The sequence below is a fragment of the Gobius niger genome (assembly GCF_951799975.1).
Source record: "Gobius niger genome assembly, chromosome: 10".
NCBI lineage: Eukaryota > Metazoa > Chordata > Actinopteri > Gobiiformes > Gobiidae > Gobius > Gobius niger.
The window spans coordinates 14,228,282-14,249,846 of record NC_136861.1 but is presented as its reverse complement, the minus strand read 5'-3'; the positions used below and the strand labels follow the sequence as shown (position 1 = coordinate 14,249,846).

The window sequence follows — 21,565 nt, the reverse complement described above, 5'->3', positions numbered from 1 at the left end:
AATCTGCTGTGAGAAAATATCCATATGGGCCAGATTTACACTTGACTTTACTTCTATGTGATAAATAAGTTCATATTCCACCAGAAAATGGCTAAAAAGAGTGAAAAATTATGTTTCTCTAAAGATTCTATTTCCCCTCAGCGAAGCCACGCCCCCTTCTATGACGAGATGCCGTCTGTATCTATAACACTGTAATGAAGTAAACAATTGTATTTTATTCTATTTATTGGGTGAAATGTTACACATTGTGGCTTGAAATGATGAAAAGGTCATTTTTAGTCATAAACTTTGAGATTTTCATATGATTCTACTCTTGTTTCAGTTCTATGTAGATTTTCTTTCTTTTTGTCTTGTGAATTTCCCTTACTGACAAGCCACAACCCAAACTAAAATATAAATAAATAATAAATCAAAACTCTGAAGTCCAGGAGCAGATTCAAGCAACATGCACTGAAAGATGGCCACTTTTTTTTCATATTGTGCAGCCCTAATGGAGGTCCCAGGTTTGTACAGGTGTGAATGGCATTTGAAATTGAAACCCGTATCGTTGAACAGCAGCAAAGGGAGGCTTGTGTTTAGCCCCTCACAGTGGCAGTATAGTGTCCTGTTACAGAAGCTTTGTTGACCGACAGAATAAGAAAAGTTGAGGTTGCACTAACCAAAATAGTGGAGCAGATTGAGCCAAATTTGGTATAAATGTTGATGAGGATCTTGTGTTTCAGAAAAGCCCATTAGCCACCCCCCAAAACATCAATATGGACGCCGTATTCCACACCCTTTGAAAATATTTGTTTCCTTTTTGAAACGAACAAGCTTTTCTGAAAGAGAAGGACTCGGTGCATTCCAACCAAATTTGACGCCCGTGTCACAAACTGAACAATGTTTTGCCAAATCTGCCCCGCTAAAACCAGTGGCAGTACTGTCCCGGTGTGCTTGAGTAACTGTTGAGGTGTGAGTGCCTTGGGGCGAATCCTGCAGAACGTGGATTGAGTAATAATATCTGAAATCTCAAAATGTTTACAAAAACCCAGCTGGCAAGACATCCTCGTACGACTGACGACACGTGTTAGCACAGGAAATGAAAGAAAAGGGAAAGAAAAGTGGAATGACCAGCACCATAAACTTGTGAATCTCTATTTGGTCCAGATTCACTGAACAATTACAAAATGGTTTATATCCTTTCCTTCCCACTGTACGGCGCAGCGCCTCGTGTCCCGCTGCTGTCCCACTGAGGAAAAGCCTGCTCCGGGACACAGGAGGTTCAGGTAAAACATTCATTAAACTTTCTGTTCATGCCTAAGTCCTGCAGTATGAACAGGCAGAGTATTGCTGAAAGACGACATACTCAAAGTCACGCTCTGACCAATGTGCAACAGAAGGTCACCTCAACATGAAGAGAACTGACAGTAATAATCCATGGAGTCCGTTAGGTCGACGTCAGCAGCTTTGGATCAAACAGAGACTTTACACCATGGAGGACTGAGAGAGAACTACAGAGGGTTTCTGTAAAAAACATTTCACTCTATAAAATTAAACTAGAGGTTATGCACTGAGAGGTTTGTATTCCTATGTCCTATGAACTGCACCCCCACACAAGGTGAGGGAAAGGCGTGGGCCGGGACGGGGGGAGCTCAGTGGTGCTGGGGGGCAGGGCCCTTCTCTGTGGCGCTCATGTGATGTAGGTAACTGTCCTCATGTCCGCAGTGGTTCAGAGCCTCGCTCTTGAACAGAGCTGGGGGAGAGGGAAGGTGTGGCCCTGGTGGGACAGTCAGGTGGTGGGGCGGGGCATTGGCGAGGTGCTGCTGGGTGTTGGGGGCGTGAGTGAGATGGTGAGAGGGGACAGATGGGAGCTGTACATGGGTGTATGCGTGTCCCGTGGGTGCTCTCTGAGGCAAGGGGGCAGCTGAGGGGTTGAGGCCCAACGGGGCAGAGGTTGAGACAGGGGCAGGGACGGATGGTCCCGGGCCTGGGCCCGCGGTGAAGGTGCTGGCAAAGACTCTCACTGGGACAGAGGGGCCGCTCTGCAGCACCACAGGGCTGGTGACTCTAAAGCACTTCTCCTTGTGAGCTTTGAGCATGTTGGAGAAGCGAAAGCGCTGGCCGCACACCTCACAGGGGTACGGCTTCTCCCCCGTGTGGGTCCGTCTGTGCCGTTTCATGTTGGGTCGACTGGTGAAGCTCTTCCCACAGATCTCACAGATGAACGGCTTCTCTCCTGCAAACAGCACAACAATACATCAGGTATCCAAAAATAGAGCCCAAACAATGGCATGCATCAGCGTCAGTGTGAAACAAAACCACTTTACAAGCAGCAATTTAGAGTTCGACTTCTGCATTTCACTTCCAAACAGTTCTTTTAAACATGCGCTGCCATCTTGATTTGGAGGTCTCTGCTGCCAGCCCACCCACTCGGCAGGAGACCATTACGATTCACACTCGGAGGAGTGGAGATGTGAAAATGAACAACAGTAGCTCAGTTGGATTTGCCGCTCTCATTAACCTCCCTCCATGGAGCCTTCCAATGTGCTGCTCCCACCCACACAGCCTGCTATTAACACGCTGCTCAAGGGCTCTCCAAACGCCTCTCTCTGGCATATGACGCGTGAACTCATCCGCTATCAAAAAGGTGACAGCTAATGTGCTAATCTGCTGCTTCTGTTATGTTAGCCTCTTGGAAAGTCTGGACAGTAGTACGCAGACATGCCTCTAGGAGTTAAACAAGCGTCTGGGTGTGTCTCTGGTCCAACTTGGGGCTAAATTAGCGGCCAGCTGTGGGGAAAAGAGAGGGCAGCGTAATTACATATCACAAATAGAATAGTGAGCCGCGCATCCACCCACAGCCGCCATAGAAATACAGTGAAAGACACACAGGATACAGAGCCCGGTTTGGTCTTGGAAATAGCAACGCAGCGGGACAGAAAATCAGAGAGTGAGGAGGAAACATGTGTCTGGCTATTCATTACGAACCACAATATATGCAAAGCCGTTCTTTGAAGCAGCTCCTCCCTCTCATTACGAAACTGGGCGAAGTCTGCGAGTGCGTTTTACTGTAATGTTCACTGTGGGTTGCTTTTCCTTTTTTAGGCAGTCCTTGGAGCCCGGCTGACTGCAAGCATGAGCAGTGAACATACCTTTTTGCAGCTACAAGCATTTTTGTATTTAGGCGTAGCAATCAGCAGAAATTGGAATGTTTTTGACTGAATGAATGCTTGTATCACAGCAGCCAGATTAAACGTTGGCCTACTTTATCATTGCAATCAAATTCAGTTTTGAATGTTTGTAGAACATTATTCTTTGCAAACAAAAAAAACACAAATAATTATTGCGTTAGTTCAGCGATCTTCTCTCAAATGTTACTGCTCCTGGTCCTGGTCCTGTTCAGAATGTGCACAATGGACTGAATCCAGGTTTTAAAAACATAAATCTAGGCACAAGTCCCTACAGTAAAATTAAATGTAACAGTTGCTCAGATATCACATAACTTAAGAAAACTGGCATAGCTGATATCCCATTACAGTAGGGCTGTGTTCCGTCAGGGTTTTGCTGCAAGTCAAATTTAATGCCTTTTAATGCCTAAATACTATATCCAAGTTTGCCGCTGTCTTAGGTTTGCCAACCATATTCAGTAAAATATGGTTGGCAAACCGCCTTTGCTCTGCCCAATCCCGTCAGACCTTGGAAGCTAAGCAGGGAAGGGCCTGGCAGGACTTGGATGGGAGACCGTTTGGTAACACCAGGAAGCCTAGCAAATGTAGTGCGTGAGTGGTTGGTGGTGGTCGGAGGGGCCGATGGCGCAAACTGGGTGCCTCGCTTCCGTCAGTCTACCCCAGGGCAGTTGTGGCTACAATAGTAGCTTACCACCACCGAGTATGGAGTGAACGAATAGTGCAATGTAAAGCATCTTTGAGTGTCCAGAAAAGCGCTATATAAAGCCAATGCATTATTATCTTTATAATAATGCATGTAGATGACGACATCTGGACACATGCAGAGAGCGCAGAGTTTAATAGAAGTGGACATAAGTTATTATTCCCTGTACTGATGACCTTCAACACACACCCCTTCTTTGTCAGTCTCTCTGGGGCTACTACTGTATATAGTGAAGTTTCTCAACAGCACAAATGCATAAAATACTGCCATATTTCAATTCGTGAGAGTTGTAAACATTGTTTAACAATGTTTGGCAACTTTTGAGATGAAGATTGAGGCCGCTGAATTTGTTTTAGACCAGAATAAAGAAATTTAGATTCACCGTCAGTTTGAATCTAATTGAATGCTTTTTAATGACTTTTAAGGCCTTCATTTTGGCACAATTCATTGAATGACTTCTAATGCTTTTTAATGCTCCGCGGAAACTCTGTATGTAATCCACATTCAAACTGGCTGCTGAAAATGAAATGTTTAGCTAAACTGTTTTAATCTTTGTTTCCAAATAAATAATGTTAGTCCTAGTTTAAGTCTCTGCTTAGACTGCTGCCTCTGCGACCCTGCCCCGGACAAGCGGAAGAAAATGGATGGATGGTCCTAGTTTAATCCTAAAACGATCCTTTATCCTTAAAAGTATTTCTGATAATCGGCATGATGTGTCACAAGATCAAGGTAAGCTAAAACGTCTGGAGAAGGAAATGTGGCCACAAGCGCCACATGGAGTGAGTGGACCATTAAAAATCAAGGCAAAGCATAATTTGTCCTTGTTCACATCACACTGCACTCAAAGTCTGAATGAACGGCATTTAAAGCTGCATTCTTAGAACGCTCAAAAACAAAATGGTAAAACCGGTCTGTTCATGTGACGTGACAGAGGTTACAACAGCAGGTACTTATTTAACAAACAGGCACGTCCCAGGGCAGAACCTCCTGTGACAAAGACTAAAAGTTAAATATTATCACAAGGAATATATTTAGAAAAACATACTTTACATTACTGCAGCATGTAACAGTTTTGAACCCTAATCCTAATATACTTTTATTTAATTGCTAAATGTTTACAGGATGCTCTCTTTGTGGTTAAAAACAGGCATAACTACAACTGAACTTACCTTAATCAAGTATGACGTTGTGAAATATTAAAGATTTTATATTTTATGATGGCCAGTAGTTTGTTCATGTCACGTTAGTGTCAGTTTAGTGCACTTTGGAGCTGGGCTGAGCTCGGTCCCAAAACTTGAGCCTGGCTGCCCCGTTTGACCCTGGTCTGGCCCGTGGAGACACTCGGCTACACGGGTAGACCTGGCACTGGTCTGGGTAGGAATTGCCAGTGGAAAAGGCTTACAATTAGGGGAAGGAGCTGTATTTGTGTATGTGGAAGAGCATTCCTTTATGTTTATTTTAAAACTGGTTTTAGCCATAGTACCTGCAACACCAAGTGTGGGACACATTCATGCTTTCTGCTTGTGGTTAATCGTAAAACCAGTATTTGAATATTTATACCTATGCCTCTTACTTGGGGACACCAACAGGTTATATTTGTCAAATATTTGCAAAAGGTCTTACATAACTTTAAACCTTTATAAAGGAACAGGCCACCATTTTTCCATACTGAAATATGTTCTTGCCTGAGCTTAGACAAGTTGATGCGTACCTGTCTTGTCTTTGTGTGTGCGCTCAGTTGCGCAAAACGACCAAAGATGTTGTTAGCATTTGGCCTCTCCCAATGTATTCCTATAGCTCCAAACGGGGTGAAGTTAGAAGCTACCAAGCTCTTACACGGGCACGCAAAAAGATCAGACAGGTACGCATCAACTCGTCTAAGCTCAGGTAAGAACATATCACAGTATGGAAAAACGGTGGCCTGTTCCTTAAAGGATATTAAAAGTACTGTGAGTCACTTGGGCCTAAGGTTTTCAACATAATTTACTATATAGCGAGCACCGGTTGGCTGTGCTTCAGTAAAAAGTACCTGTGTGTGTCTTCATGTGCTCGTCGAAGTACTGCTTCATGTTGAAGTCCTTGCCGCACCATTGGCACATGAACTGCTTGTGGCCGATGTGGATGCTCATGTGAGAGCGCAGCTGGTATTTGTACTGGAAACGCTCGTCGCAGTTCTGCACAAAAAAGGAACAATTTTAGAGAAATATGCCTCAAGACTGTACTTACAAACTATTGTTATAACCCATATCCAATGTGAAAAAGAAAAACTTCACTTTCACATGGGCCTATATTTGACTGAGATCCTGAGTCTCAGTGGGACTTTCTTGGGTAAATCAAGGTCAAACATGACATATGGGAAGTGATGTATGGATGAGAAGGGAAGGACACAAAATCACACAAAGCTCTTCACAAAGGACATCTTTTTGTGTCCTGTACAATCAGGGGCGACAGGTTAAGTGTGGAGCCAGAGCTGCCCTTGGAGAGGTATGAAAAGGTTGTTCATAAGCAATAAAGAACGAGGTGAAATCTATTATGATATACAACTACATTACTTGAGTGATAGTACAGCAAATGCCATGAACAAAAATCCCCCACAAAACATAAGTATGGAACTGAAATGTAGTAAGTCCTTGGTAGTCATTGTACATAAGATACCACTATTTTACTATTTAATCGTTTTTTGTTTATTTTCTCACATTTTCTGCCTATTTGCACACCCTGAGTGTTTCTAAGAGCTGCATGTGACAAGGAAATTTCTCCATTGTGAGATCAATAAAGGCTTATCTTATCTTATCAAAGCGGCATAATACAAATGTATCCTGTAAATTCTGAGAAACATTTATTAGGACATTGTAGGCAGAGAGATCAAAAGTAAATCACTGAATTAGCATAGTCGAAGTGTTATATAAAATAAATGTAACTGCATTTTCAGACATTGGATTGCCATAAAAGATGAAACTAGCTTTTAGGAATTCATTGTATGGGGAAAAGTCGGTTAGCACAGTTCTGTTATGTACCGCACTGTATAATGTAGTGACCTACAAAACCACTCTATCTGCGCTTTGACTGTGTATTCCTCCAAAAATAGATACACTATATATCCTCAGACACCTGACTAAATATACTGTAGCTGGTCTTTAGCGAAAACCCATTCTTTATATTAGGCACTTAAGGTGATTACATGTTGCAGTATAGGATAACCTTAAATATTTTGGTGGGACTGCTCCACCCTGCACATGTTCTCTGTGCCATCCACAAAAAGGCCTTGAAGCTAAAGAACATCACTTATTGGTTTAGCTAAGCTTCCCCAAGTGGCAAAGACCTACAACAGAGGAAGTTAAATTTAAACCTAAGGATGAAAACAGACTTACAGTAACGCTTATAAATACAGAGAAGATTCTACTCTACGTATTACTTACTGGATGATCTGTGTGGACATTTCTTTCAAAACAAAGTAGTACTGGGGTATTTATGGACCTCAAAAAGGCGACACCATAGACCACAGTATTTATTTCAGAAACTACAGCGTTATGGAATTATAGGGGGAGTGTTAGATTAGATTATAAGTTATTTACTGAACAGACAACAATTTGTACAGTTTACTCTCAATACCTCAGAAAAATTAAAGATTAATCTGTGGTCCAATAATGCAACCTTGGGGAATTCCACATCTCTTTATTTTATACATCAATGATTTGTGTAAAGCATCAGACATATTACAATCTGTGTTATTTGCCGATGACACCAACTTTCTTTTGTCAGTTGACAATATAGAGGATGTAATTGATGATAAAAATAAATTGGTTTAAAAAGGGACTATATGGAGTTTAAAAAGGTTAATTTGAAGTATTTTCCTCCCCCTACATGTTCCAGTAATGTCCTAATGTGTAGAATGAGCTCAGACCTATTCACTTATTCCTTCATGCACGAGCTTAATATAGAGACTGCAGTTACGCGTAAGACCTGAGGTGGCAGTAGTGAGTATAAATTTGGCCAAAATCCAATAGAAAGTTTATGGGAAACTGACCAAATACTTATTTCCTCACTGTAGTCCCTTTAAGGTAAACAATTGATCTCTAAATGTGAACAAAACTAAATTTATGTTATGTACCATCAAAATATAAATATTCAGTTGTGTTAAGATGGAATAAACATTGAAAGGGTAGAAGAAATTAGATTCTTAGTGTGACCATCCTTCTGTTATACAGTTTTGAGGCTATTACACTTTACATTAATACTGCCTTGTCTTTCTTATTGTTTGGAAGTTTGGGGAAATATGTATGCAAACACATTGAAGCCTGTGCTAACATTACAAAAGAAAGCAATAAGAAAGCAATTATTCATAACATCCAAAATTAAAGGTACCCGACCTTTTAAAAGTCCAAACACTCACAATAATGTATAAGGCAAGACACCATTTGTTGCCTCAAACTGTACAAACACTTTTCTCATTTAAATCAAACTCTCGTCTCCGACACAAACTTAACTTTATTATTCCTTTTGCCAGAACCACCCAGAAGCGGAAAAATCAGTCACTTGACCATAAAGATTCATACAAGATTTGACATCCTCAAATTCTATTGTGAACCCAGACTGCTGAGTGACGGACTTTACTGAACTTCATGACATAGTAGGACGATCATAAGAAAGAGAAAACTGAGAAAAATATTTGGATTAGGAACCACCAGGAGTTTAAAAAGTGGTTTGTGTCTTTCCGTCAAGGCCGTAATGGTGAGTATGTCCTAAAATATGGGCAAATGTGCGTCAATATCAAGTGCATAAGGCAGGAAAAACACTTGGCCTGAGGAATTTGGACAAATACTGTACATCTGGATGGGAGCTTCACGTGTTTGGCGTTTGGGGTCAGCCATGTTTGAACAAGATGCTGCTCCAACAAGGCTACAGGTCACGTTTTGTTTGAACGCTCTGACCCGATTTCTATGGACTTCTACACACAAAACAAAAGTGTAAATTAGTGAGAAGCAAACTGACTTTCCCTTAATCACAATAAGCTCGAAGGTCTAGTTCAGCTGATGAATGTCAATAATAGTTTTAATCAAGCTTATAATTGATAGAGGAACAAATTACTGGAAAAGAAACTACTACCAAAACAAATACACACTGGCATTTAATATTCTAGAGAGTTTTTCCTTATCTATATGTTTTTAAAGTGGACATGTTATGTATAATGAAGGCTTAACATTTTGAAGGAACTTTACTTCTTAGAGTAGTTTAATCACATGGTACTTTTTACTTCTACTTGAGTGATATTACATTGAAGTATTTTACTTGAGTAAAAAGAAATAGAAACTCTGAGTAAATCCTTAACATTGCAAAAACTTCATATTGATATTGATATTGCTTTGTGTTTCGTGTGCCTTATTCTTCTAATTTCTATACATATTTTACGGCTTTTCTTTTTTAAATTATAAATAATTTCACTTTTATGGTTTGTTTCTCATAATTTATGTCTTTACGGAAACATAAATCAAACTTTTATGCTCGAACAGTACTAAGTACCTACACACGTGAGTAGCATTTTCTCCAGGTGCTTTTTTTACTCTAACTTGAGTAATTATTTGGGTCATTATTTCGTACTTCAACTTGGGCAAAATTAAATCAAAGTAACGTTACTCTTACTTAAAGCAGCACAAAGTAACTCATGCCCCTAGAGGCCAAATGTGCCACTGCAGGTGTCTTAGCATGCTCCGTTTTTTTACTCATTAATTGTCCGTAAGAGTAAATACGACGCTGACAGAAAAGACAAAGGGAGAGAGGGATATTGTACATCCAGTTACACAATGGAAATTATTCTTTTCACTCAAAGTTGGCTGTAAATACTGTTTAAGTAGCGCTAGCCCGCAGTTAGCTTTGCCCGTTAGCCCTTTAGCTTCTTCTTCGTGATTCTATTAGTTTGTATTGCTGGCTCCAACCCGTTGCAGGGAAGTTGCAATTGTGGTTTTCTGGCCAGACACCAGGGGGAGATGAAAGACCCCCCAATCATCCCATTTACACTTATATTACCCCAGAGGGACTACGGAAAGGATTTATTAAGGTAAACAAGTTACTAAGTGCGGCTTTAAAAATCTTCTTGAAAAAAAGTGTCGAAATAGCAATAAAAATGAGCCAAAAACGAGGACGAAAAAAACTGAAAAAAAAAAACACAAAACTGATGAAATTATAAAAATGTATGATGAAAATTGTATGAAAAATTGACCAAATGTACTTGGATAAAGGCGCGGGTTAAGAAATCCAAGAAATATTGATTGGTAATTTCTTCTTCTACTGATAAAGCGCAACAAAGTGACTCAAAACTGTGTGACTGAAACAAAACACTTCGCTACTTTTGACCAGGGAACAACGTTATAACACATTTTTACATTTTACTTGACATTTCACATGTTTCTTTAAAAAAAACACTACACTTTCATCATTTGGAAAGGGCATAAGAAAAAAAGAAAAGAAAAAAGGCATGGAATATGGAGTGCAGTGGCTTATTTTAGCACGAGCCGAGAGTCTATCATCATTACCTCGCATCGAAAAGGCTTCTCGCCCGAGTGCTGCAGAGAGTGGACTTTGAGAGACATGCTGCGTTTGAAGGACTTCCCGCAGGTCTCGCAGGTGAACGGCATGTCCTTCGTGTGGGCTGAGGAGCAGACAACAGCAGTCACTCACAGGCAGGAAACATGCTGACAGAAAAACACTCACAGGTTTATCATATTCAAGCTTAAAAATGTGAAAGAGTCAAGTTTTAGTCACGATTTTCCTAATTTGCTTTGGTCCAGATTAACAATTGTATGTCTTGTTTTGACACAAATTACAAATCACTTATTATTTTTCCATTTACTCAAGCCGAGTCATATATTATTTTCTTGCACAGGTTGTTATAAAAGGTAAGATAAGGTAAACTTTATTGTGCTGGAGGGGAAATGAGCTCGAGTCTTGGGCTACAGTGGCTCCCGGAGCCGCTTTACGCACAATATCTTCATCAAATATTTACTGCAACAAATGATTACCGCAGGGTCTACTTCTTTCATGAGTTGAAGTATTACACAGCCAGAAAGTAGAGCACAATAAATCATTAAAATACAATACTGTTTGAAACTTTTGCTGGACATTAATGATTTAAATATGTATTGCAGGTTTTCTGCCATTTTATCTTCTCATAATAGAAATGTAATGCAAAACAATTGCCAAAATAATGGATAGACCATGGTATAAATGTATGGTTTTAGTTAGAAGGGATTTTAAAACTAAGATGAGAAAACTAGCGAAATATCTCAAAAACTGACCCCTGTGTGAAAAATCAATGTTTTCCATGTCTCGTCTTAAGGGAATTCAAAGTAAGAAGCGTGTTAGTGTCGTCACTATACTAAAATGGAAACTTGAAGCTTACACTTTGGACCATTTTTGATAACAAGTACAGCAAAAACATCTCAATGATTAGATAATTTTCAGAGCTGATTGGCTCATGAACCTCTCTCGATATTCCTGCTCAAACAAGTATCTACTAGATATCAGCTTAAGGATTGATTGGCTCATCTGGGTCTATTTATTGATAACCCTTGTCCGGATACATCGAAAAACACACAACAGTAGGTCAGTAGCTGTTACTTTAATTTATCATGTAATGCACTGAATTCTAAGTGGGAAAAAAAACATGATGCAATATTGACTGATGTCCAAGCACTTAAAGGCACTATACCTCTTTTTTTTCTAGTAGTGGAACAAATTTAGTTAAATCCTCCTGACTAAACTTAAGACATCTGTGGGAAAAACACTGTCCATCAAATTACAAAGCACTATCAATTTCAGGAACTCTCAGGCTAGTTTTCCAGCATTTCTGTGAAAATGACCCTGAAAAGTGACCCTTGGGATTTTACAAATATGTTAGAAAAGTCAGGAATGAGTTTGAACCATAACTAACATATCTATTTAGTGGCTTCCTCTTCATCGTTTGTAATAATAATAATACATTTAAAAAATCAAGCACATTCTCTCCAGTTCAACTTCACCCAAATCTAAAAGCTTCTCACCTGAAGCTAAGACCTACAGAACTGATCATGACTTTTTTTTGTTTTCGTCTTGTTTTTGTGGCTCTTGTTTTTGTTGCTTTTTCATCACTTTTTAATCCTGTTTTTGTTGCTTGTCTATTGCTTTTTTGTCACTGTTTTGTTGTATTTTCATCCTCATTTTCATCACTATTTGACACTTCAGTTCAAGAAGCTTTTACATTATCGGTAACGCCAAACTGGAAAAAAAAAGGGCTCTGTTTAAGTGAGGGTTAAGAGATTAATTTTTACATTTCATCTATTTCTGTATGATAATAATAGTGTATGAAATATAGAACATATTCTGAGAGTGAAAATATGAAAGTAATAACAAAAGGCAAAGGGTGGTCTTAGTCACACTCACCGACCATGTGCTTTCGAACATGGGCCATTGTGTAAAACTTCTTCTCACAGATTTCACAGGAGAACTTCTTCTCTGCGTATCCGTGGACAATCTTTATGTGTTCGTGAAGGGACCACAGCTTCTTAAAAGACTTGTTACAGGAGACACACTGGAAAACAACATTATTTATTAGTATGTTTCACTTTATACACTTAAAGGCATCGATAACAGTGCTAAGGCTCAGGTTTAACTTTGTGCTATATCTCCCTCTGCTGGACAAAACAAAAACTACCCCAACTAGCGCTCTCATTCTTTTTATGCTTTGGATTAGAAAACAGTGTGAAACATTTAAATCATTATAAAGATTACAATTTGCAAACCTACATTTTAGAATATTTCTTTTGCAACTTTTCTTCATATAATGGTGCAAACTACACTCAATGCTTACCACAGGCATTATCCTAATCAGAAAAACTTGCACAAACCGGTCATAAGACTTAAATATAGTTAGTTACAATTCTGTGGGGTCTGTCAGTTTGAAGCACTGGAGGCTGAATTATTTGGACACTGCTTTTCAAGTCATCAAATAAATAAATAAATCCACAAAAGCTGACATTTCTGTTGGCAACTTATTCATCATTACAGTAGTTCTGGGATCGAGTAAACACAGCATATTCCAGAGCGTGTGTTTGCAAAATCAAGTTAATTCCTTGAAATCTGCCTCATTACAGCAGAGAATGTCAGCCAATCCAGGGAAATTCTATATAATCTCCTGAAAAGTAAACCTACAGAAAGAATGTAATTTTCTTACAATGATTCAAACTGGGTGCAGACTGTAAAAGGCAGAGGGAGGACTTGAAATAAACATACGGTTGTTTCACAGATCAAGCTCAGGTAGTAATGCAGAAAGCCCATAGACTGTATATCAATGGACAAATTGTGGCCCCCTTCTTCCGGAAGCAACAAGGAAGTGGTCGCAGGCTCCAGATGTTCCTCGCTCTAATAGACTTTCAATTTAAACTTTGATGCGCCCTTTTTAAGACATGATTTAGTTATGGCGTGTCATTCTTTCCTCCACGTGTTTGTCTTAAAGCAGTACTAAGTAACTCATGCCACTAGGGGTCATAAGCGCCACTGCAGGCGTCTTAGCATGATGCTGTCTTTTACTCATCAATTGTCCATGAGAGTAAATACTACGCTGATAGAAAAGACAAAGGGAGAGAGGGATATTGTACATCCAATTACACAATGGAGACAATGCTTTTCACTCAAACTTGGCTGTAAATCAGGGGTTGGCAACGTCAGGTCCTGGGGCCTAATTCGGCCCTCCAGCATAAAACCTTTGGCCCCCAAGAGAATTTAAAGAAACATTTCATAAATCAGATACCAAATACGAGAAAAGGACTGCAGAATGTGAAAAATACTGTCAATATTTTCACATTTCCCAGCAAAACACCGCATTAGATCATATATTATCTGCAAAACGTATAGCTGTTGAAAAAGGTGATTTGCTTTGAGCTACAATTGTGAGTTTCGGCCCTTGGCGTTTTGGAAATGGAGAAAATCGGCCCTCCATGACACAAACTTGCCTACCCCTGCTGTAAATACTGTTTAAGTGGCGCTAGCCCGCAGTTAGCTTTGTCCGTAACCCTGTTAGCTTCTTTTTTGTGATTCCATTAGTGTGTATTGGACTCCGACCCAGTGGCAGCGAAGTTGCAATTGTGGTTTTCAGGCCAGAGACACCAGACTGCCATTAACACTTGCGTTACTCCCAGAGGGACAATGAAAAGGATTTATTAAGGTCAACAAGATACTTAGTACTGCTTTAACATGCGCAAATTCGCCTTTTTTCTATGTAATGGGGCCGGCTTTAAAAACCCACCCAGACAGTTAGCATGAAAGAGCTTTAAACCGCACTGAACGTTATGGGGGAAGCCAAACACATCCTTTGGGGAGGTTCTGATAAGCTGCATGGACAAAGCTAAATGATTTGACTACACAGCGCTACATTGTTTTCATTGTTGATGACTTACCTGTATGTTCTTCTCACAGTCCGTCTGCTGGTGCAGCGCCAGCTCACTCTCCAGGACGAACTTCTTCCCGCACTTGTCGCAGATCTGCATGCGCCTGTGCGTGACGTTCATGTGCTTCTCCAGATACCAGCGCGTGTTGAAGACCCGCGGACACTTCTCGCACGCCAGCATCTCCTTCTCCTCCGCCTCCGCCTTCCCTCCCGCAGCGCCCCCTGCTGCCCCAGTGGACTGAGGGCCGGACCTGCCCGATCTCCGCTTGCCCTTCGGGGCGTCCGTGTGCCTGCGGCTCCCCCTGGTGGTCATCCCTCCAGTGGCGGAGGTGGCAGTCCGTAGGCTTTTCCTCCGCGGGCTGGTGGAGATGTCGGCCCCTTGGCGAGCTCTTTTTGACCGTCTACGACTTTGCAGCTCATCTTCGTCATCCTCTTCCTCAGTTTCCTCGCTCTCTTCCTCATCATCTTCCTCTTCATCCTCCTCTTCTTCTTCCTCCTCATTATCGTCATCACTTCCCGCCATCTCCAAGTCCTCCGCTGCCATTTTATTGTCCCCTTTGGAAACGTGCAGCGTTTGGTTGTTCAGATTAACCTCCACGATTATCTGCTCGCGCTTGAAGCCGCTCTCCTCTCCGACGTCTTCCTCCTCCCCGTCCTCCTCCTCGTCGTCCGTTTCTTCGGACGTCCCGTTATCCCCGGCCTGCGTCCCGGCGCCCCCCTCCCCCGCCCCTCCCTCCCTGAAATACTGCTGTGGGGTAACTTGACCAACATTTTGATCTCCCATGGAAGCCTTTCCCGCCATCTTGCTGTCCACCAACACCGAGTACGGTGCCCCGCCCACTTCACACTTATAAACTTTGCCTGTGAGGTCCAAGTCGGAATTTGGGAAATAGGATCCGGACACCTGCGCCCTTTGCCCTTCCTCTTGGGACATCCCGCTAAGGCTCGGGACAGAAACCTCTTCTTTGATGCTTTGGCAAGATTTCATGAATAAGAAGAGTTTAAGCCACAGGGACAATGAGCAGATAGGACGGTACTTATTACGGTGCTTAGAAAAACTAGTCTAAGCAACGGTGAGGGGCACAGAAATGCCGCACCAACCCCCCCACCCTCCTTCTACCGAGAACCTAGGAGAAGGGGATGAGGTGGCGAACAGTCAACCTGACTCAAAAAGCGCGTCCATGCTGCTCCTACTAATAAATTGTAAAGCCATACAATTATTTCCCAAGTTTTGTCCATGGGGTTGTGTGAAAGTGATCCGTCTTGAGTTGTTTTGAGAGCTGGAGGCTGTTCCCAGGGTCGGCCCAGGCAAAGGTTGATGCGCGGCGGGGTGCCAACGTCTCGTCTCTCCCTCTCAGGCTGGAAAACAGGTAAAGACAAGCCGAGCGCCGGCCCGGGACGTGTTCAAAGAAGCTGCGAGTCTTGCCTGGACAGCCATTTACGGCGCAGCGCCTGGGAATGAGACAATGAGGGGAGGAAAAAAAAAAAAAGATGCAGATTAGATCAGGGAAGGTTCTCATTTCGTTCAGCCCTAGTTTTAACAAAGCTTCACACTTAACCACACACGGCATAACAAGGAATCTGCAAAATGTACGTTAAAGCTTCATCCATGATTCGATTGCATCAATTTAGCATCACGAAGCAGCATTATTTTAGACATCTAAGTATGAAGGCAACTTAAGACCAACAATTTAGACATACGCACCTCCGAAGAGCAAAGACATGGCACTGATTAGGTCTTTGAAAGCGATACTAACTTGCACACACACCACCCATTGATGCGAGCAGAGCGTAACCGCAGCTCAGCGATTTCGAGTTAACACAACCACAGGAAACTGTACTTCAACGAAACATATGCAGCGCAACAGTCAGCAACACAGTCACCTAGCGCTTTGAAATGTCCTATTTATTGGATCATATTGACTCTTTACTTGGTTTCGTGGGATTATATGTATTTGCTTTGCTTTTTTAGCGAGTGGCGTTTATATGCGTGTGGCAGAGGTGAAACATCTGGTTGACCTCAAACGCCCTTCTCACTCGAACGAGCAGCACCAGTGGTTTTATGCGCTACACAAACCACTGAGGAGCAAACAAAAACAGGTGTCGCTTGGAGACAACAATAGTGTCTCACATATTGAACAATGATGATGACTCAAAGTAAAAAAGCAGATTCACAATAGGTCAAACTGAGATTTTCTTTGGTGAAATTCAGATATGGAATAATACGTTTAAACCCGAACAGGGCAAAAAAAAAATCAAGTAAAGGGTAATTCAGACAGGACTGGCATCTTAAATTGAAAGTAAAACTGGAATTTCTTCATTGTTCTTTTGTTCTATATCATACATTCTTCTAGGGCTGCTTGATTATTGAAAAAATAATAACAACGATTATTTTTGTTGCCTTAAAAAAAAAGGCTTTATTTTATTTATATATGAATTAATAAAAAAAAACTATGCAGAACATTTTCTGTTTTCTGAACAGTCATAAAAGTACAAATGATTTCAAGCATGCCTCGATTAAGGAGAGGTCTCTGTTTCACACCTGCCCCCTGCTGGCCAGCCCTCACACCTGCGCAAGTAAACTGAGCAGTGCGGCCTGATGAAATCATCACACAGAACCATTTGCTTTTATGTCAGGCAAAAGCATGAGCCGCGGCACGTGAAATGCGAAGGGAAAATAATCCCAGCGCCATGAAATAATGCAAGTCTGCTTTGCAAATTTTTTTTTTTTAAAGTACAAAAAAATAAATACAAAAAATAAATAGTTTTTTTTCTTTCGATTATGCTAATTTTGTAACCGTTTAGTGTAATAATCGAAATTGTAGTCGAATTTCGATGAATTGCACAGCCCTACATTTTTCCTTAAATACATTGGACTGCTCAGAGAGGTGTGGTCATCATACAAATCAGTGGTAAAACTGCAGGCACAGGGAGAACACAAAGGTAAGGACTGTTCTGGGAAACAAACAAAACCCCGTACAATTGGCAAAACATTTAATTTCTTGCAAAGTTGACAGGGAAGGAGTTAATGATACAGCAAAGTCACAAAGCACATCATGAGCAGGGCAGCTGCAGGCCTTCCCCTCTTTCCTTTCTCACTTGTCGCTGCGAGCAGGTCACCAGAGAACACGACATGATGCAAATCTTTTGTCAGGACATCTTGAGTTTGTAGCAAATTTATGATGTTTGTTTGAACGGTAGGACTGGACAAAACATGGATTTGATTTAAAAACTGTATTTTCAGTATATTTCAGTGTATTTCAGTATTTTAAATGTTACAACTGAGAGGCATTTTTGTCACTTTACATAAAGTCCAAAAACAGTATTCATATATAATTTTTGATGTTTAAAAATCTTTACCAACTGCACACTGCCTTTTCATATTTTTTTTTTTTACAGTCATTGCCCAAAGTTGTTCAAGGTTTGATTTAACTAAAAACAATAAATATATATTATGAAAATAGATTTACAGTCTGCAGTTATTATTTTTGTTTTAAAGGGGCGGGGGAGAGTGCATTTATTTCTGTTATTAAACTTAAACTGTGAAAATATTATGATAATTTTGATTATTATGGCTCACAGCTTGTAAAAAACCCAAATTAAATCTCAGAAAATTTGAATATTTTGAATATGGACAGAATGCCATAATTCATATAATATTAGTTAGTTTCGTTTCACGTCTTATGTTCAATTACAGAAATAAATGAACTTTTCCACGATATTTTCCGAGTTTCACCTGTACTTGCGTTGTATCACGGTGGCACAGCGGTTAGAGCTCGTGCTTCACAGCTAGAAGGTTCGAATTCGTTCCCACCAGGGACGAGGCCTTTCTGTGCGGAGTTTGCATGTTCTCCTCATGTCTGCGTAGGTTTCCTCCGGTTTTTCGTAAGAAGAATTTTAGAAATCTCGTACTTAATGAGGGCCGGACTGTTAGCATTGGAGCAGCGCGAGCTACACCTCACGCAAGGGCTGAGTCTACAGTAAAGATCCCGCCCATATGCCCTTTTTAGGAACATGCTTCGTCAGAGCTGGGGAGGGGGAGTCTGTTAATCCGCCATGACTTCCCCCACGACCGTAGTCATTATGGTAAACGGGGAGGAGTGAGCAGAAGCTGTCCATTTACATATAATGCACAATAATGTAATATATAATAATAATAATGCCATTCGATCACATTGGCCTCAGAGCACTTGATGCCCGACGCACAGTTCGTTATGAGCGTAGAGGGATCGACAGCGCTGATCACAAGGAACCTTTATATTTCACTCTCCATACTCAGTGGTAAACCACGTATCTGTAGCTGACCAGCACCATCAGTCCCTCTTCAATCACACTCACTCACAAACCACATGTATACATTGACACAGAGGGTGAAGTGTCTTGCCCAAGGACACATCGACGGTATGCAGAGGTTGATTTAAACTGCCGACCTTTGGATCTGTGGACAAACAGCACAGGCAAACACAGCAAAACCATATATGCTCCTAACAGGCCATTCAGCGTCACCATTCGCTTTTCAACAGGACATAGCACATCTAATTCAATGTTTCCCAATTTAATTTCTTGACAACTTCTTGGCTGGAGTCAGTCAACACCCCACATCCTGTATTACAAACCTGTGATATTTAATAGGAGCCAATATGGGGAGGTTTGCCTCAAATTTTGGCAGTGCTTGCAAACTGTTCACACCTGTCTTGCACAGGCCGGCGCTGATCCTTCGGAGAATTGGACAGCTTTAGGAGAGCAGGGGAGGGCCGGCGCTCGGATACAAAGCCGAATAGATTAACCCAGTCTAAAATGACAGAGTAATATAAATCACATGGGGAAGCACATTTGGAAAAACTTCGCATGGGATTTCAGCTGACAGCGTTTTTTTTTTAGCGTTAAGAGGATATAAAAAGCAGCGTTTGTCAAATGTGTTACAAGCGCTAAATTAGCCGCCATAACGTGCCGATAGAAATAAATGAAGCGAGTGTGCGGTTATGTAACTGATATTGAGCGTGAGTCATTTCGGGCTTTCATTCACAACAAGTAGGGCTTTGATGTGGCAAGTGACTTCTCAATATATCTCGCAATTAGTCAACGCGATCTCATGCCTGGCGGATTTGGAGGTCAAAACATGCAGAAGTTGATAGTTTCGGATCGTCCCCCTTTTTTTTCCCTTCACCGGGTAGATTTGAACGATGAACTTTTAACCTCAACATTAAACATTAAAACGCATGAAATGTAATAATACTATCAATCCATTATGATGCTGAGCCACTGCACGACTTCGAAATCGAATAGAAAGTTCTCTTCTGTGCAAACTTGCAGAAGCATCATCCTGTAAGAGAGGACTAAAACTCCAACTCAATATAAGAATCCCATGCAAATCGCAATTTAGAGGCGATTGCGAGGAGATAAATGATGGGAAAAAAGGAAAAAAAAATAATCTATGTTATAATTTTTCCTGAGAGAGGTCAGTAAAGCATACACTTGTTTCATGAAGTGAAACCCACAAAGCCCCAAACACCGGATAGGTAGTGGCTTGAGATTTGGTGGCTGCAGGATGAGAGCATAACTTTTAAGGCGTTAACTCCTAAACCATGGGTGCATATCGAGGTGGCAGGACTGAGACGTGAGAACATGTTCAGCTGTAACGTAGTGCATCGATGCTATTCAAATCCAAACCTCTCTCCAGTCTAGACTTAATGAGCTTTCCCTCTTGCAGCCTGTGAGCACTGTGCAGGCAGGGTTCACATTCCTGAGTCCGTCCACACTCGTAAGACCTTAACCAGCTCACTGTGTGGTGCACTGCGGGGGTGACCCAGTCCTCACAGCTTTTTTGGCCCCGAAGCCCATAATCAGGTCATGGAGAAGTTCTGGGGTTTTCACTTCAATCTGATGCTTCAAGAAGAGAGTGTAATTTTACATCTATGCAAACACTGTCATCCTCACCACAACTTTTAGCTCCTTTGTCTGCTGGACTCATCCTTACAATGAACATAAAGGCTCAGAGCTTACATAAAACATTGACATGAGAGATTACACTATTACACACTATGTAAAGTTGCAGAAGATAATATTACTATGTTGTGATATTTATAATGATCACAATGGATATTTTGTCCCAATATTAAATGTATGTGTCCAAACGCTTCTTTCTCCCATTGTCTCCAGTGATAGATTAGGTTAGTACAAGTTTTAGGCCCATGTTGTGAAAGCTCAGAAGGGGTTAAACAAAAAGGCAACATTATACGAGGTGAAGCATAGTACAGGCCTGGCCAACTTGGGCTACTCAGCGTTAGCATCTGTAGGTAGCCAACTAACCTGCGCACACATGATGGGCTAACTTGGCTACATTAGCTAAAGGCGCAGCCATTTCATTATTTTAGTCCAGCAGACGTGCCACAACCTGGATGACACTCAAACATCGTGCACAGGGCCCTCGCAGCCAGCGTCTGGAGTTTGTCCAAATGCATTACGCACCGACTCATGGCACACTTGCACTTTTCAGCCAAAAACCGCCCAGATTTTGGGCTAACCAGTTAGCTTACTGCTAGCACAGACGTCAGCTATTACCATTAATGAAAGTTTATGCAGCATCAGTTGTTTTAACTTGACAGTTTGTGGATTCAACTGCAACCGAAATGAATTGTAAATAGAAACCATTCTGACAGTTTTAGGAGAAACCGCCGTCTCTAAACAAACCCCAGACTGCTTCAGTGGCAAACCCACTCGACAGTAACAAAGTGGAGCTAAACGAACGCAGACAAGTCTCGTCTCTGGTTTGATCACTAACATACAGTTTCATTGTGCCTGACGTGTATCACGAGTGTATGAATACATTTTAGTCATTTAGCATTGTTTTGGTGGTGGTCTGTTGGCTTACCTCAGTCTGTAGCGACCTCCCTCCGGCGTCAGTGCAGAGTTGCACAGATTCAGGTCTGCACACGCACTTTATCTACATTTGCGGATGTGCAGTCAGATGAGTAGTCTTCTGCCAGTTTCCTTTGTGCAAAGCGCAGTGCATTATTTTATATCCACAAAGCGGAGTCCTCAGCCTCGTCCTACGTGGCCCTGTGAGGGTCCTGGTCCCCCGCCGTCCCGCGCTCAGGCCGCTGTCTGGGCAGGCGCAGCGTCTGCAGCTCCAGACACACAGGACGCGCGCGCACGGAGGTCATTGATGGAGAAAATAATAGTTCAAGAAACTCCATTTGTGTTTTTATCAAAGAGCACACAATTATCCCATTTCATTAGTGGGCTTTATTTCCTCCAAACAATTAGATTGATTATATA

The 21,565-nt window shown here is 41.5% G+C and overlaps 1 protein-coding gene across 1 annotated transcript; it reads right to left on the bottom strand.

Annotated features, from left to right (window-relative positions):
- Positions 1–770: 770 nt before the first annotated feature.
- Positions 771–21,394, bottom strand: znf652 (zinc finger protein 652). The gene is made up of 6 exons (XM_079564435.1): positions 21,159–21,394; positions 14,298–15,739; positions 12,286–12,433; positions 10,401–10,516; positions 5,900–6,044; positions 771–2,215 (listed from the first exon to the last, which is right to left on the bottom strand). The coding sequence occupies exons 2-6, from the start codon at positions 15,273–15,275 to the stop codon at positions 1,632–1,634; spliced, it is 1,971 nt and encodes a 656-aa protein (XP_079420561.1). The 5' UTR covers positions 15,276–15,739; positions 21,159–21,394; the 3' UTR covers positions 771–1,631.
- Positions 21,395–21,565: the final 171 nt, after the last annotated feature.

Excerpts from the sequence above, each read along its gene's own strand:
- znf652 (XM_079564435.1), bottom strand. The coding sequence starts at position 15,275 with ATGAAATCTTGCCAAAGCATCAAAGAAGAGGTTTCTGTCCCGAGCCTT. Across the intron at positions 12,434-14,297 it reads ACTGTGAGAAGAACATACAG|TGTGTCTCCTGTAACAAGTC; the intron begins GTAAGTCATCAA and ends GTTGTTTTCCAG. Across the intron at positions 10,517-12,285 it reads TGTTCGAAAGCACATGGTCG|CCCACACGAAGGACATGCCG; the intron begins GTGAGTGTGACT and ends TCTGCTCCTCAG.